General features: G+C 37.6%; 1 protein-coding gene across 1 annotated transcript in view; it reads left to right on the forward strand.

Annotated features, from left to right (window-relative positions):
* Positions 1–18,455, forward strand: part of LOC128664755 (alpha-2,8-sialyltransferase 8E-like) — a 61,535-nt gene extending 43,080 nt beyond the window's left edge. The window contains exons 4-5 of the mRNA XM_053719563.1: positions 17,643–17,729; positions 17,993–18,455. Coding sequence (XP_053575538.1) covers positions 17,643–17,729; positions 17,993–18,455 — 550 coding nt within the window. The remainder of the gene's footprint in view (positions 1–17,642; positions 17,730–17,992) is intronic.
* The last annotated feature ends 621 nt before the right edge of the window (positions 18,456–19,076 follow it).

The following is a 19,076-nucleotide window of genomic DNA, read 5'->3' on the forward strand; positions in this document are numbered from 1 at the left end:
TTGCAGATACAACTTAACTCACCGTACTGTTCACAGACATGTTATAAGAACATACTGCTATTGTCCACAACATCCACTGACACAGTAGTACCAGCCATTCCCGGGGCTTACAGTCGTTTCTCAGAGGTTTTCAGCAAAAAGGAAGCAGATACACTTCCTCCACACCGCTCATACAACTATCCAATAGAGTTAAAACCAGGCACAACACCTCCTCTAGGGCATTTGTACCCTCTCTCCCAGCCAGAGTTGGACCATCTAAAATCTTACCTTGATGAGAACCTAAAGAAAGGCTTCATTAGACCTTCTGTCTCTCCTGCAGGAGCAGGATTCTTTTTCGTGCGTAATAAAGGTCAATCTTTACGACCCATTATAGATTTCAGAGAGCTCAATAAGATCACCATCAAGAATAGGTACCCTCATCCCGGAACTCATAGAAAGGCTCCGGCATGCTACTATCTTCACTAAACTAGATCTGAGGGGAGCCTACAACCTTGTGCGCATCAGGGAGGGCGATGAATGGCTCACCGCCTTTAGAACAAGATACGGGTTGTTTGAATATCTGGTCATGCCCTTTGGATTGACTAACACACCTGCAATGTTTAAATTCTTCATTAACAACATCTTCCATGACCTTCTAGACACCTGTGTAGTTGTATACCTGGATGATATTCTGATCTACTCCCCTGATCTGGAAACTCATGTAAAACATGTAAGCTGGGTCCTAGCAAGACTCCAAGTTCACAGGCTCTACGCCAAATTGGAAAAATGTATATTCCATACAGACAAAATCGAGTTCCTGGGATACTCCATTAGCCCAACGGGAATTAAAATGCAAGAGAACAAAGTAGATGCTGTAAAATCTTGGCCAGTGCCTACCAATCGGAAGGATCTACAAAAATTTCTTGGTTTCAGCAACTACTACAGGAAATTTATCCGTAATTTCTCACAGCTTGCCAAACCCCTGACCAAACTTACCAGTCCATCTTGTTGGTTCCAATGGTTTCCCTGTAATCATTTTCCACACTGTTTACTTTTTTATTTTTGAAAGCGATCAAATCACTACGGTATTTATTAACCAAGCCATATAATTTGTTGACCCAATCCTGGCTAGTGTCATTGTTCAAAATGTGGAGACTCTGCGTTTTGATGGTGTCCAATTCAGATTTAGTTCTAGCTTCTAGTCTCGTGACCTCCTCTATAACTAAGAGTATAAGGTCATATGAACATTTGTTCAAAATTGAACACCATCTCTTACAGAACTCCACATTTTGTCGCCCCAGGGTTGGTATGTTTTTAACCCTGAAGCCCCTGGGTATGAATTTCTTCCTAAAATAACCAGACAAGAACACTGCATGTAGGTGATAATCAACCTCCTTTCTGCGCAAATTAAGTAACTTATGGTATATGTTAATGGGTGTCTCACCTCCCAGTTCACAAGTTTCATCTGAGACCAGAATTCTGTCTGCATCGTCATCGGTGAATGCAAGGGGATCTGTGTTAAAGTCCTCCTCATTGTACGCTGTGTCCATACTTGCTGCAGCCTCAGCCATCAGGTAGAAAAGACAAGAATGGGGTTCAGTATAGGAAAAAATTAAGCAATTAAAAACAATGTAGAAAAAGTTGATTCCAAGTAGATGCACAACTGTACAGTTCAAAATCCACAGTTCCTGTGTAATATCACTAAGGAGTGCTAATCCCAAATGCCAAAAGGCCAATTCACAATGTCATGGATAGGATTGCACAATCATACCATAAGTAATGCCACGGTGCACTGCTAGTACCATAACTAGTTTCTCCAAAAAGCAGGCAACTCACTGGTCTTTGCAATAAAAATAGAATTTATTTCATCAGTTTAAAAAACAAACGTTTCGGCACTGCATTGTGCCTTTGTCAATGTTACACAACAAAAGAGTACAAAGACAGAGTGCAACTAAGCACCCAGAATCAGATAACATACATTTAAAACAAACCCCCTTAAATAGAGGAAATACCCGCTTAACCTTTACCGCCATTCCTGTTACACGCTCATTCAATCTCCCAATTCTGACGTCACACTGACACGTTAGCCGTGCCTAGCGTGATGACGCATAGCACGGCGTTGTCTTGACAACGTCAAAGGCATCACGTCGGCGTGTTAGCCGAATACCAAGAGATCACCAGGGGATAATCTGCGCATGTTCAGAAAATCATCATGAATTTCTTCTGTATATATATCTGTCATATATCCCTGGTCCAACTCTATATCATCTTTGCGGATGTGATCTATTTTCAAGATGTATTTACCCTACTACACAACAGGCATATGAGGTGTAATTCTGAATATGCAATTTTGTTCACCATTTTAGTACATATTTGGTAATTGATTTGTGTGCATTTGGGTTTGAAATCTGACAATTTACACATCCTAATTGCCTCCATCTAAGCCACATACTAAGATACACCCGGAGCGGCTCTTGCCTTAACAGGTTGCTTGTTTACGTTGGTTGCCTATAGCAACCGCTGCGCTTCATGAAACTATGATTTTCTGAACATGCGCAGATTATCCCCTGGTGATCTCTTGGTATTCGGCTAACACGCCGACGTGATGCCTTTGACGTTGTCAAGACAACACCGTGCTATGCCTCATCACGCTAGGCACGGCTAACGTGTCAGCGTGACGTCAGAATTGGGAGATTGAATGAGCGTGTAACAGGAATGGCGGTAAAGGTTAAGCGGGTATTTCCTCTATTTAAGGGGGTTTGTTTTAAATGTATGTTATCTGATTCTGGGTGCTTAGTTGCACTCTGTCTTTGTACTCTTTTGTTGTGTAACATTGACAAAGGCACAATGCAGTGCCGAAACGTTTGTTTTTTAAACTGATGAAATAAATTCTATTTTTATTGCAAAGACCAGTGAGTTGCCTGCTTTTTGGAGAAACTATATATATATATATATATATATATATATATATATATATATACATACATATTCCATCTTTAAACAAGCTGGTTTTACTGATTTTTCTCGACAGCTGTGTGGTGAAGTTTGCTCAAAATTCACAATACGCATATTTAACTGACAGAAAAGTAATATATACTAAACTATAGGCAAAAGCAAGTTAAATCATAGTGCAAACATTTCAGTTTAATTTGTAATTGATACAAATTGAGCCTTTATATCAGCCCAGTTAGCTTCCCTCTCACCTGTGAAGCTATGCATCTCAGAGAGCTCCATTACTTTTCATGGAAGGCATGTTTTATTCTTTAGGACTTCTAGATCCCACCCCTTTTCTTATAGAATTCAGTAAGTTTGGCCCCTGTGAAGTCTGCACTATAATTTCTCTCCAAACTAGAGAATCTTTGCTTATTGGGCAATGTACAAAGTGCAATATAATTTGTAAAATGTACACATAAATATACAAAGTATTATCCTAATTTGTAAAATCCCAATCATAAATACACTGCTGTATACAAAATAAATTTTTCACACTTAGGTCCATTACCCAGTGACACATTTATTCTTTGCAAACTGAATCAACCTATTATTTACAGGCCCTTACAAACTATGGTTTGCAGTTACTTAAATCTTGGTCTCATGGTCCGCAAAACACCTGGTTTATTAAGGACCGTGAAGTACCCTTATTTGAATGCTAAATGAGTCACTTAAGCTAAATAAAACAATAAAATCAATGTTATTCCCCAGAACATGGCAAGCTGCAACCCGTTATAATGGATGTATGCCAAAACACTTAGTAGGTCACTATAGGATCAAAATATAGAAAGTGTAAAAAATTACTGATAGACTTTAAGGCAGATAAAATGCCTACATCTGAACAAGAAGTGGCTGATGTGCCCAAGGAATTTCAAAACCCCAATAAATTACTGAGAACATTTTCAAAAGTAACAAGTCCTTGGGGCACCAGAGCAATAATGGGTTTTCATTGAGAGAGGTCAGTGGTATTTTAACTGTTATGTTTTATGTTGGGGACTCGTGATGTAATAGGTATGTGATTTGCCATAAATTACACTCTCTCATATATAAGGTAATGCCTTTGTGTTAAGGCATCCTTGTGAAGGATGTTACCGTTTTCTTAGTAAATACTAAAGGCTTGCAGTTTTGGATCATACCTCTCAAATAGCATCTCAAGGGTCACTTTGAGATATTGGTTAAGATCTAAGTGAATCTATTCCATTGTCATCATTTATCAACTATGAATATATTGGTTAATTTCAAGTTCTAAGTGGGGCTGGGTGAATGTTAAACTTTTAATATGCACTTGGCAGAACTAATGTTCCCAACAACATGTATTCTGTCTTTTTAAAGTTTCTATAAAATAAATATTATCATTCAATAGTTAAATAGTACATCAGTAATTAAATGTAAAATCAAATATGATATTTCAATGTTGATTTGTAAAGGTCAATTTATCAAAGCGGCAATCTTACGGCTAGATTTAGAGTTGGGCGGTAGCCGTCAAAACCAGCGTTAGAGGCTCCTAACGCTGGTTTTTACCGCCCTCTGGTATTTGGAGTCAGTCAGGAAAGGGTCTAACGCTCACTTTACACCCGCGACTTTTCCATACCGCAGATCCCCTTACATCAATTGCGTATCCTATCTTTTCAATGGGATCTTTCTAACGCCGGTATTTAGAGTCGTGGCTGAAGTGAGCATTAGAAATCTAACGACAAAACCAGCCGCAAAAAAAAGTCAGTAGTTAAGAGCTTTCTGGGCTAACGCCGGTTTATAAAGCTCTTAACTACTGTGCTCTAAAGTACACTAACACCCATAAACTACCTATGTACCCCTAAACCGAGGTCCCCCCACATCGCCGTCACTCTATTAAATTTTTTTAACCCCTAATCTGCCGTCCGCATGCCGCCGCAAGATACGTTATACTTATGTACCCCTAATCTGCTGCCCCTAACACCGCCGACCCCTATATTATATTTATTAACCCCTAATCTGCCCCCCTCAACGTCGCCTCCACCTGCCTACACTTATTAACCCCTAATCTGCCGACCGGACCGCGCCGCTATTATAATGAAGTTATTAACCCCTAATCCGCCTCACTCCCGCCTCAATAACCCTATAATAAATAGTATTAACCCCTAATCTCCCCTCCCTAACATCGCCGACACCTAACTTCAAGCATTAACCCCTAATCTGCCGACCGGAGCTCACCGCTATTCTAATAAATTTTTTAACCCCTAAAGCTAATTCTAACCCTAACCCTAACACCCCCCTAACTTAAATATAATTTAAATCTAACGAAATAAATTAACTATTATTAAATAAATTATTCCTATTTAAAGCTAAATACTTACCTGTAAAATAAACCCTAATATAGCTACAATATAAATTATAATTATATTGTAGCTATTTTAGGATTTATATTTATTTTACAGGTAACTTTGTAATTATTTTAACCAGGTACAATAGCTATTAAATAGTTAATAACTATTTAATAGTTACCTAGTTAAAATAATTACAAAATTACCTGTAAAATAAATCCTAACCTAAGTTACAATTAAACCTAACACTACACTAGCAATAAATAAATTAAATTAAATACCTCCAATTACCTACAATTAAACCTAACACTACACTATCAATAAATTAATTAAATACAATACCTACAAATAAATACATTTAAATAAACTAACTAAAGTACAAAAAATAAAAAAGAACTAAGTTACAAAAAATAAAAAAATATTTACAAACATAAGAAAAATATTACAACAATTTTAAACTTATTAAACCTACTCTAAGCCCCCTAATAAAATAACAAAGACCCCCAAAATAAAAAAAAATGTCCTACCCTATTCTAAATTAAAAAAAGTTCAAAGCTCTTTTACCTTACCAGCCCTTAAAAGGACCTTTTGTGGGGCATGCCCCAAATAATTCAGCTCTTTTGCCTGTAAAAAAAAACATACAATACCCCCCCTCAAATTACAACCCACCACCCACATACCCCTAATCTAACCCAAACCCTCCTTAAATAAACCTAACACTAAGCCCCTGAAGATCCTCCTACCTTATCTTCACCTCGCCGGGTATCAGCGATCAGTCCAGGCTCTGAAATCTTCATCCAAGCCCAAGCGGGGGCTGGCGATCCATAATCCGGCGGCTGAAGAGGTCCAGAAGAGGCTCCAAAGTCTTCATCCTATCCGGGAAGAAGAGGCGATCCGGACCGGCAACCATCTTGATCCAAGCGGCATCTTCTATCTTCATCCGATGAGGAACGGCTCCATCGTGAAGACCTCCAGCGCGGATCAATCTTCTTCTTCCGACGTCCAACTGAAGAATGAAGGTTCCTTTAAGGGACGTCATCCAAGATGGTGTCCCTCGAATTCCGATTGGCTGATAGGATTCTATCAGCCAATCGGAATTAAGGTAGGAAAATTCTGATTGGCTGATGGAATCAGCCAATCAGAATCAAGTTCAATTCGATTGGCTGATCCAATCAGCCAGTCAGATTGAGCTCGCATTCTATTGGCTGATCGGAACAGCCAATAGAATGCGAGCTCAATCTGATTGGCTGATTGGATCAGCCAATCGGATTGAACTTGATTCTGATTGGCTGATTCCATCAGCCAATCAGAATTTTCCTACCTTAATTCCGATTGGCTGATAGAATCCTATCAGCCAATCGGTATTCGAGGGACGCCATCTTGGATGACGTCCCTTAAAGGAACCGTCATTCGTCGGGAAGTCGTTGGTGAAGATGGATGGATCCGTGCTGGAGGTCTTGAAGATCAGCCGGTCATCATCGGATTAAAGAAAATAGAAGATGCGGCTTGGAAGAAGATGTTTGCCGGTCCGGATGTCCTCTTCTGCCAGCTTGGATCAAGACTTCAGCCGGAGGATGGACGTCACTCTTCAGCCCCCGCTTGGGCTTGGATCAACACTTCCGAGGCTTGGATCAAGACTTCCGAGGACGGATCGGTGTGATACCCGGCGAGGTGAAGATAAGGTAGGAAGATCTTCAGGGGCTTAGTGTTAGGTTTATTTAAGGGGGGTTTGGGTTAGATTAGGGGTATGTGGGTGGTGGGTTGTAATGTTGGGGGGGTGGGGGTATTGTATGTTTTTTTTTACAGGCAAAAGAGCTGAATTCTTTGGGGCATGCCCCGCAAATGGCCCTTTTCAGGGCTGGTAAGGTAAAAGAGCTTTGAACTTTTTTAATTTAGAATAGGGTAGGGCATTTTTTTATTTTGGGGGTCTTTGTTATTTTATTAGGGGGCTTAGAGTAGGTGTAATTAGTTTAAAATTGTTGTAATATTTTTCTAATGTTTGTAAATATTTTTTTATTTTTTGTAACTTAGCTTTTTTATTTTTTGTACTTTAGTTAGTTTATTTCATTGTATTTATTTGTAGGTATTGTATTTAATTAATTTATTGATAGTGTAGTGCTAGGTTTAATTGTAGATAATTGTAGGTATTGTATTTAATTAATTTAATGATAGTGTAGTGTTAGGTTTATTTGTAACTTAGGTTAGGATTTATTTTACAGGTAATTTTGTAATTATTTTAACTAAGTAGCTATAAAATAGTTATTAACTATTTAATAGCTATTGTACCTGGTTAAAATAAATACAAAGTTGCATGTAAAATAAATATTAATCCTAAAATAGCTACAATATAATTATAATTTATATTGTAGCTATATTAGGGTTTATTTTACAGGTAAGTATTTAGCTTTAAATAGGAATAATTTATTAACAGTTAATTTATTTTGTTAGATAAAAATTATATTTAACTTAGGGGGGTGTTAGTGTTAGGATTAGACTTAGCTTTAGGGGTTAATACATTTATTATAGTAGCGGTGAGCTCCGATCGGCAGATTAGGGGTTAATTATTGTAGTTAGCTAGCAGCGACGTTGTGGGGGGCAGATTAGGGGTTAATAAATATAATATAGGGGTCGGCGGTGTTAGGGGCAGCAGATTAGGGGTACATAACTATAATGTATGCTGCGGCGGTGTACGGAGCGGCATATTAGGGGTTAATAATAATATGCAGGTGTCAGCGATAGCGGGGGCGGCAGATTAGGGGTAAATAAGTGTAAGGTTATGGGTGTTTAGACTTGGGGTACATGTTAGGGTGTTAGGTGCAGACTTAGGAAGTGTTTCCCCATAGAAAACAATGAGGCTGCTTTAGGAGCTGAACGCTGCTTTTTTGCAGGTGTTAGGTTTTTTTTCAGCTCAAACTGCCCCATTGTTTTCTATGGGGGAATCGTGCACGAGCACGTTTTTGAAGCTGGCCACGTCCGTAAGCACCGCTGGTATCGAGAGTTGCAGTGGCGTTAAATTATGATCTACGCTCCCTTTTTGGAGCCTAATGGACTGAAAACCCAGCCCTTCTGTGAACTCTAAATACCAGCGGTATTTAAAAGGTGCGGGGGGAAAAAAGCACGCGTAGCTAACGCACCCCTTTGGCCGCAGGACTCTAAATCTAGCCGTTTGTGAATTCTGCGGCATCAATACGCTCGCGAGATTTAGCAAAAAAGCCGTCAAAAACACGCGTGTCAAGTACGGTGCGAAGAGCATCGGACTAGTGTTAACTAACAGTCATCAATGTTGCGGTTTTTCCCAACTTTATTTATACCATTTCATTACTGTCCATGAACAAGTACATTTCTCTAAAGCTAATCTTTTATTTTTCAACTGTTAATGTCCAAGAAATAGCTACATTTTTATCTCAACAAACAATATCTCATAGAAAGTTATTTTTATATTTATTTTTTTATACAAAAAATCTGTTATATGATACTGTCACATAAATCAATGTGTATTTGTATTTCTTGAAGTCATATGCTTGTATCTCATATTGTTTTTTATAAATGATTATTAATGCTAGAATTTGTACATATATATTTGCACATACTCGTGTGTGTATATATATATATATATATATATATATATATATATATATATATATAAATCAATATTCGTCATTTCTTTGAGGCAGGGCATACTGTGAGTGACTTACGGTCCAGGATCATAGATCATGTACCGATGCAAAGAAGAGGAGGCAACAGAGCCAAACTGCTCCTACAAAAGGAATCCCGATGGATACATGAACTTTGTACTTTGGCCCCTAGAGGCCTAAATGTCCAGATGGGTTGGCAATGTTTACTATGAATGGAAGATCCACATCTATATGGTCCTGAACCAGAGAGTCCATGATTCCATTCACTAGATTAGAGATTATTCACTAGAGTGTAGATTATCCTCAGATGAGAGTCCATGGTTTCATTATATATACTAATACTGAATTTATGGATATTTTATTGCCAGCAGATTCAGTGCGAGTCTAGCTGGGGGCCTCATGTATTTGCATGATGTAGTGACAATAGGCCCTATGTTTATTGGGTATATATATATTTTTGTCCTGATTCGGCCATCAGTTATCCAATGGTGTTTCCTTCTTTCATTATAAATTCATTACTAATCAGTAAGCTAGTTACATACATGAGGTTTTTAATCTATTCGGTTTGTTTTTAATCATGTTTTGTCTATATGTTGTTTGATCACCTATACACTTACACTAATGATGAAACGGCCAGGAGAGCCGAGAAATGCGTAGCAAAATCAACACAAATATTGCTATTTGCTTGCTTTTAAGGATCACATTTATTGACAGAATTTGTCTGCAGTGTTTTTACAATAAAAGACTTTGTTTAATCACATCGTTGCCTGCATATCCTTAAGGAGTGAGCTTGTCACTACCATACCATCGGAGTGGGGAGATTGAATGCCGGAGAGAGCCAGCTGGTCAGCTCTAATTACCAGCCCGCTTCTACAAGCACATTGGTGTGCTCTGCGAAATTGTGAGTACCCTGTGCATAGAGTACGGCTGTATGATTTGGAAATACTGCTTCAGATACACACATTGGGCGCCTCTTTTTGTTTGAATTTCTGCAGATCTGCCACTTTTGAGGTTGAAGAGGGGAGAGTGCTGCCTGAAATTTTGTGTGCTGCTATCATCGTATTGGAGAAACTACACCTATCTATTCATACTGTAAACTTTTAGATATAAAGTGGACATTGATTATATTTTGGTATTTTGTTTAATGAGGTCCCACTATTGATTTAGATATAATTGTACTATGTGGAGTGTTTAAAATACATTTCTTATACAGGTTACACATGCACGGATATTTCACATACATTATGTACACCAGCGCCCTCTAGTGATTTATTCACATGTTTAGTACACTTACACTAAATATGTTTTAGTGGATGATATCCCCCTAGCTGCATGATCTCTTGATTTTGGATCTACCCCTTGCGCACATTGGCACAGATGTTCTGTGTGTAGTAAGTTCTGGTGGCCTGTAGATAGATGTAGATAGGAGTGTGATTGGTTGGGCGCCCTGTGGTTAACCTGATTGTCCCGTTAGATTAGGATCCCGAAGTATTTGATGGTGGGGTCAGATATGTGTGTTGACCTAGGTATAGTTGTATAATTGTATTCAGTACTGGATAATTAAGCCATGGGTGTAATGCAGCATTTTACTATGGCTCCCCAAGGATTTTATGGGGTAATAATCTTATGATCTGCTCATGCTACCTGAACAGAGCCCTGTGGTGAATTATTTTACTATATGTTGGTTCTAATTAAATGAGGGCTAGCAACAGTAGTGTGGTCCTGAGGATTTGTATAGTTAATATGTATGGTGGTTCTTTACATTACACTTTATATGATATATATTTCTTAATATTTTTCACTGTTGTAGTGAGATTAGTTTTTCGTTTTTTTATATAGGAATTGATTTGGGGCTTATTTTAGTTCTTATCTTTCATGGTATTTTGAACTGCTGTGTGTAGCTGCTTTACGCACTGTATTCAATAATCGTTTTTTATTAGTATTGCATTATCCAGATTTTTGTTGTGGGTGATGCCCATTCTTGGTGATGAGGCTATATTGTGCACACTGTTGTTGGTGGGAGTACCGTACAGTATATTACCAGCACACGTCCTGCCTTTTTCTTGCTGTGGGCGGAAAGTGCTGTGGTGGGCGTGTGTCAGCTGTGGCTCTTTTCGGATAATATTATCCAGGGTGGCTTGTGATGTCAGATTGTTTTCTCTTGCAGGGGTCTATATTGAACCAATCAGACGGCTGGGTGTGATGGGCTTGGCCCAATAAACGCTTGTGTTGTGATACGTTGCAAGTAGAGGGGGCGTGTGCATTGGTTTATGGTTTATGGTTGAGATCATATCTACTTAGGAGTTGCGATTGATTCGGAATGTTTTGATTTCTTTATGTGGGGCTGGTCGGGTCTCAGTCTGTGAGGCGAGATTAGTATAGCATGTTTTCGCTATCTGTTTGACACTATACACACGTCACCATGGGGGCGATGGCATTCGTAGACGGGGTTGTATTGACACCAATCCACATACGAGGCATGTTCTTTTTAAACCAATGAGAGTGTTTGTTGTGGTCTACATGTAAATTGGTTGCAACAGGAGTAATACCTTGGATCAGTACGATCGGTAGCGTAGATCAGATGCATTGGGGGGGATAGACATTTACTCTTAACACTATTTCATTAACACAACAACATATGCTTTTATGTACACAATTGTGGATCAACACAATAGTAATTACACATGACAGTTGTTTGGGGGGAGTGGTTTGTAGGCCTATAAATGTTTGTATTGCATACTTGATGTTTGTCAGAGGAAGGGACGCTGTTTGTCCCGAAACATCACATAATAACGTTTTTTGGCACTGATGTCTATAGTCCAGCGAGTGCTTTACTTCTGAAAATTCTACATTTCTTGTCACAGCACCCTGGCAAGTTGGAGTACGTTGGTGGGAGTGCATATACTACACACCTTGGTTATATATATATATATATATATATATATATGCTGTGTGTATATATATATATATTATATATATATATATATATATATATATATATATATATATGTGTGTGTGTGTTATGTCAGAAATCTTTATCAAACATATTTACATGTCCCTAAATTCATTTTTTTGTTCTAAACAATGTTGTCTTTCATATCTCTGTGTTTATTTATACCACTTTATGTATATAGTGTAAATTTATTCTTATTCTGAGCAGGAATAATTGCAAATATAACATGTAATCAGAGTATCATATGTATTTGCAATCAATGAATATTTTAAGAGCTGGGACAGTTTTCTATCTGTACCTGTGTAACCGCTCCTGATTGCAATCTAGTTTTAAAGGCCACCCCTTCACAGGTGTTATAAAATGGGCAGGCATATAAGATGACATTTCTTGCTGAAAAACAAATTCAAGAGAAGGAAGAAATACAATGAAAATAGCATGACAGTAAAGAGGTGATTTTAATTTTTGATGTATCTGAATCATGACAGTTTAATGTTAGGTGGGCTATCCCTTTGAGCTATCATTTTAGGATTATATTGAATCAAACATCAATTCGAAAAAATCCTTGTCTAAAATATTACACTGTTTGTCCTAATCTCAGCATCAATGTTTATCTTTAATACTAATTTCACATATACATACTTTCAAAGTATAATACACAATATAACAAATGGCACTTACAAGTTCTGATGAGTGATCAATGACAGAAGTATCGAGCAATTTGATTTGTTAGTGATAGTTTAAAATGTATATTTGAATCAGATTGGCTGATGTCATAAGTCATGTGATTATGCATATTCCAATCAAAAGTGGTTGAAAAATTCACTAGTGTTTTGGTTGTTTAGGAGTTTGCGTCATAATTGGTGCGAAAAGTGTTGCGTCAAATTTGGTGCAAAGTGGAGAGTGGGACTTGTATTACATGGCTTAAACATGGTGCACATAGATTGTTCACAAAAAAATAAAAAGGAAGTTAGCTATATTATGTTGTGTATTTCATTTTTATCTCTATATCTATTAGTGCGACAAGTTTGGGAAAAAACTTTTCAACAAATTTGTAGAAATATTGTCCCTTTGCTTTGTAATGAGAGACAAATTTGTAGCATAATCCATAAGTAGTAATGTATTTTTTATTTTTATCCCTATATCTACTAGTGCACCAAATGTGGAGCAATCATATTGTTTGATTTAGAAAGGGTATACAATTATAATAGAGTTTCTAATTTACTTTAATTATGTAATATACTTCATTCTCTTGCAGCATTGAACATAAGCTTTCTGTGTTTTCAGACTCCTATTCACCTAGATTTAGAGTTCTGCGTTAGCCTTAAAAAGCAGTGTTAAGTGGTCCTAACCCTGCTTTTAACGCCCGCTGGTATTATGAGTCAGGGAGGTACAGGTGTACCGCTCACTTTTTTTCCGCGACTTTTGGCTACCGCAAATCCCCTTACGTCAATTGCGTATCATATCTTTTTAATGGGATTTGCCTAACGCCGGTAATACGAGTCTTGGAAGAAGTGAGTGGTACAGCCTCTACCTCCAAGACTCCTACCGCATAAAAAAGTCAGTAGTTAAGAGTTTTATGGGCTAACGCCGGAACATAAAACTGTTAACTAAAGTGCTACAAAGTACACTAACACCCATAAACTACCTATGAACCCCTAAACCGAGGCCCCCTCACATCGCAAACACTAAAATACAATTATTTAACCCTTAATCTGCCGACCGGACACCTCCGCCACCTACATTATAGCTATGAACCCCTAATCTGCTGTCCCTAACATCGCCGACACCTATATTATATTTATTAACCCCTAATCTGCCCCCCCAATGTCGCTGCCACCTAACTACAATTATTCACCCCTAATCTGCCGACCGGACATCGCCGCCACTATAATAAATGTATTAACCCCTAAACCACCGCACTCCCGCCTCACAAACACTATAATAAATTTTATTAACCACTAATCTGCCCTCCCTAGCATCGCTGCCACCTACCTACCCCCTAATCTCCCGCCCCCAACGTCACCGCTACTATAATAAAGTTATTAACCCCTAAACCTAAGTCTAACCCTAACCCTAACACCCCCCTAACTTAAATATAATTTAAATAAAACAAACTAAAATTACTATAATTAAATTAATTAATCCTATTTAAAACTAAAATCTTACCTATAAAATAAACCATAAGATAGCTACAATATAACTAATAGTTAAATTGTAGCTATTTTAGGATTTATATTTATTTTACAGGTAACTTTGTATTTATTTTAACTAGGTACAATAGCTATTAAATAGTTAATAACTATTTAATAGCTACCTAGTTAAAATAATTACAAAATTACCTGTAAAATAAATCCTACACTACACTATCAATAAATTAATTAAATAAATTAACTACAATTATCTAAACTAAAATACAATTAAATAAACTCAACTATAGTACAAAAAAAACACTAAATTACAAAAAATTAAAAAAATATTACAAGAATTTTAATCTAATTACACCTAATCTAAGCCCCCTAATAAAATAAAAAAGTCCCCCAAAATAATAAAATTCCCTACCCTATACTAAATTACAAAAGTAATCAGCTCTTTTACCAGCCCTTAAAAGGGCTTTTTGCCCCAAAGTAAATACAATACCCCCCAAAATTACAACCAACCACCCACACACCCCTACTCTAAAACCCACCCGATCCCCCTTAAAAAAACCTAACACTACCCCATTGAAGATCACCCTACCTTGAGCCGTGTTCACCCAGCCGGGCACCACTGATCATCCGATCCATCCAGAAGTCTCCATCCGATGGGGCAGAAGAGGACATCCGGAATGGGAGAAGGCTTCATCCAAGCGGCATCTTCTATCTTCATCCATCCGGCGTGGAGCGGGTCCATCTTCAAGACATCCAACGCGGAGCATCCTCTTCTTTCAACGGCCGACGACTGAATGAAGGTTCCTTTAAATGACATCATCCAAGATGGTGTCCCTTGAATTCCGATTGGCTGATAGGATTCTATCAGCCAATCGGAATTAAGGTAGGAAAAATCCGATTGGTTGATTTAATCATCAATGATTGGATCAGCCAATATAATTGACCTCGCATTCTATTGGCTGATCCAATCAGCCAATCGGATTGAACTTCAATCCAATTGACTGATTAAATAAACCAATCAGATTTTTCCTACCTTAATTCCGATTGGCTTATAGAATCCTATCAGCCAATCGGAATTCGAGGGACGCCATCTTGGATGATGTCATTTAAAGGAACCTTCCTTCAGTGATAGCCGTCGTCAGAAGAGGATTCTCCGTGTCGGATGTCTTGAAGATGGACCCGCTCCGTGCCAGATGGATGAAGATAGAAGATGCCGCTTGGATGAAGACTTCTTCCGGTCCGGATGTCCTCTTCTGCCCCATCAGATGAAGACTTCTGGAGGGATCGGATGACCAGTGGTGCCCGGCTGGGTGAACACAGCTCAAGGTAGGGTGATTTTCAATGGAGTAGTGTTAGGTTTTTTTAAGGGGGGATAGGGTGGGTTTTAGATTAGGGGTGTGTGGATGGTGGGTTGTAATGTTGGGGGGTCTTGTATATATTTTTTTACAGGTAAAAGAGCTAATTACTTTGGGGCAATGCCCCGCAAAAAGCCCTTTTAAGGGCTGGTAAAAGAGCTGATTACTTTTGTAATTTAGTATAGGGTAGGAAATTTTATTATTTTGGGTTTTTTTATTTTATTAGGGGGCTTAGATTAGGTGTAATTAGATTAAAATTCTTGTAATATTTTTTTATTTTTTGTAATTTAGTGTTTGTTTTTTGTACTATAGTTGAGTTTATTTAATTGTATTTTAGTTTAGATAATTGTAGTTAATTTATTTAATTAATTTATTGATAGTGCAGTGTTAGGTGTATTTGTAACTTAGGTTAGGATTTATTTTACAGGTAATTTTGTAATTATTTTAACTAGGTAGCTATTAAATAGTTATTAACTATTTAATAGCTATTGTACCTAGTTAAAATAAATACAAAGTTGCCTGTAAAATAAATATAAATCCTAAAATAGCTACAATGTAACTAATAGTTATATTGTAGCTATATTAGGGTTTATTTTATAGGTAAGTATTTAGTTTTAAATAGGAATAATTCATTTAATTATAGTAAATTTATTTTGTTTTATTTAAATTATATTTAAGTTAGAGGGGTGTTAGGGTTAGGGTTAGACTTAGGTTTAGGGGTTAATGACTTTATTATAGTAGCGGCGACGTTGGGGGCGGCAGATTAGGGGTTATTAATTGTAGGTAGGTGGCGGCGACGTTGGGGGCGGAAGATTAGGGGTTAATAAATATAATATAGGTGTCAGCGATATTGGGGGCAGCGGATTAGGGGTTCATATGGATAATGTAGGTGTTGGCGGTGTCCGGAGCGGCAGATTAGGGGTAAATAGTATAATGCAGGTGTCAGCGATATCGGGGCGGTAGATTAGGGGTTAATAAGTGTAAGGTTAGGGGTGTTTAGACTCAGGGTTCATGTTAGGGTGTTAGGTGTAGACTTAGAAAGTGTTTCCCCATAGGAAACAATGGGGCTGCGTTAGGAGCTGAATGCTGCTTTTTTGCAGCCGAAACTGCCCCATTGTTTCCTATGGGGAAATCATGCACAAGCATGTTTTTTCCAGCTTACCGCTACTGTAAGCAACGCTGGTATTGAGAGTAGAAGTGGAGCTAAATTTGGCTCAATGCTCACTTTTCTGAGGCTAACGCAGCCATTCAGAAAACTCGTAATACCAGCGTTGTTTAAAGGGAGCGGTAAGAAAAAAAGGAGCGTTATCCCTGCAGGTTTTTACCGACAAAACTCTAAATCTAGGCGATTGAGTTCTATGGCATCTACAACCTCAAATTGAAAACTAGGTACGCTGCATCGGAATAGACGCAAGCATACCTGTTAAATGTTTGATAAATTGGGAAAAGGCTCAAATAGAGTCTAATCTGAATTCGAAACATCTGTAATGACGCAAGCATCGATCTGCGTCGTATTAAGATCACAGATTACGTCACAAATTTCAACATTTGCTGATCTTGACGTTTTGATAACTATGGCGGATCAAGCTTGCGACAAATACAACGTGGAATTCGAGCGTATTTTTAGTTGACGCTTTGATAATTCGACCCCCTAGTTTTAAATTTGGACATTGAAATGTTATACTGATATTTAACAAAATTAAACATTCATTATTCAGGTATAATTTTTTAAAAAAAACTTACGAATAACTGTTTAAATCTTACTCTTTTTATTTTTGATTGAAACCTCCTTTCCATGAGACCATACTTCAGTAGGCTCAGAAATGTATGCCTTTAGTACTATTTGCAAAAACATTGTAACAACATTATTCATATAGAGCTCAAGACAATTATCCCAATAAGAAAAATTACTTAAAAATATAGAATAGACAGAATTGCGAGCACTCACTTAGATGCACATACTAGGCTAAAGGCATTAAATTATGTCAGTTACAGCATTTGACCAAATGGTGAAAGCTCCAGGTCTCTTCTTCCTAGGTTTGTAAGTCTGTGGCTGTAGATTAGGGACTCTGGTAAGAAAAGACCTTGACACAATTCCTGCAGTTCACTTTCATGTTTTGTATGTGTCTAGGAGATATTACATTTGGCTATGACACCCTTTTTTATTGTCAGTGTGTTTGGTCTGAAGCTAGCAGGTCTGGCTGTAGGTTACGACCCTGGTAAGAAAAGACCTTGACACAATTTGCGCACTAACTCTCTCAAATTCTTTTTGTTTCTTACAGGTTCAATTTGCCACCTATGAATTATTCATATGACGTTGGCACAAAGACAGATCTTGTCACTTCAAATCCAAGCATTCTTACCAAAAGGTAAATGAAAGTGTTCTATAAAAATATTTATCACATCAAGTATATATGTAGCAGTATATACATAATAATCAGTATAATTACTTAACATAGTATGTTACTACAATTAAAAGCCCTCAGCATAAATATACAGCCATGTTTGATCAATGTCAAAACCAAAACTCAACATATGAATGCATGTTCAACATTTTTATAGACAAATAGTAGACAATGGAAATTACAACATATTAATTTTCATAAATACTCTGAATATATTCTTCTCTTAGATTTTCAAAATTGAACGAGAGGCGAAAACCCTTCTCTGATATGGTAAAAGCCTATGGTTCAGCTCTAATCATCATGCCAGCATTCTACTCTATAGGCAACAAAGATTTGTCATTTAAGGTATATTATACGTTAAAAGACTTTGGCTCTGAGCTGAAGGTGTTTTTTTTCCACCCGGTTTACTTGAAGAATCTGAGTGACTACTGGACAAGCAAAGGACTTACTGCCAAACGTCTATCCTCTGGTCTTATGCTGGTAAGTTCTGCACTGGAGCTTTGTGATGAGTTGACTATTTATGGGTTCTGGCCTTTCCCTGAAGATCAAGAAGGAAACTATGTTCCCCATCACTACTATGATAACAGAATACCTAAACCTGGATTTCATTCCATGCCTGATGAATTTTTTTTTTATGCTCAACTGCACAGCCTGGGGGCCCTCAAGCTTAAAGTAGGAAGATGCTACTGAGATGTAGTTTTATGCTCCTTCTAAGGATCTCATGGATACAACTGTGCACTAGATAAACATAAACAAATACAATTAGATTGCTAGAAGCACTCGTATATTTCTACTGACATGGATACGGTAGTGTATTGTCTTTGTGATATTATCATTCATTTCTACAATAAAACCAAAGGTTAACTGCTGTACTAATGGGCTGATCAAGACCAGTGTTTTACCAATGACAAAGCTTCCAACCATACCACATTTCATGGGATTGACATGGTTTGGTAGATATGTCCTGCCATTTCTACAAATAACTTATTAATTTCCTTGTTTCATAAAGAGAACTATTAAACCCAGTCTAGAAACTCCCTGCAATACCCTGGGACTCCACAGGGCTAACCAACTTTGACTATGAGCTCCCAAACCATGCCCTAGACTTCCCTGATTAACCTCTGAACTGCCCCAACTCCACCCCCGCCACCAAGACTCTTCACCAAATCCCCTGGTTGCCATAGCTTAGCTGTCAATGTTGGGAGGTATTCAACTATAATATGCTTCATCTGTTAATAAAATATGTTAGGATATATATATATATATATATATATATATATATATATATATATATATATATATATACTTATT

This window comes from Bombina bombina, chromosome 6 (assembly GCF_027579735.1).
Source record: "Bombina bombina isolate aBomBom1 chromosome 6, aBomBom1.pri, whole genome shotgun sequence".
NCBI lineage: Eukaryota > Metazoa > Chordata > Amphibia > Anura > Bombinatoridae > Bombina > Bombina bombina.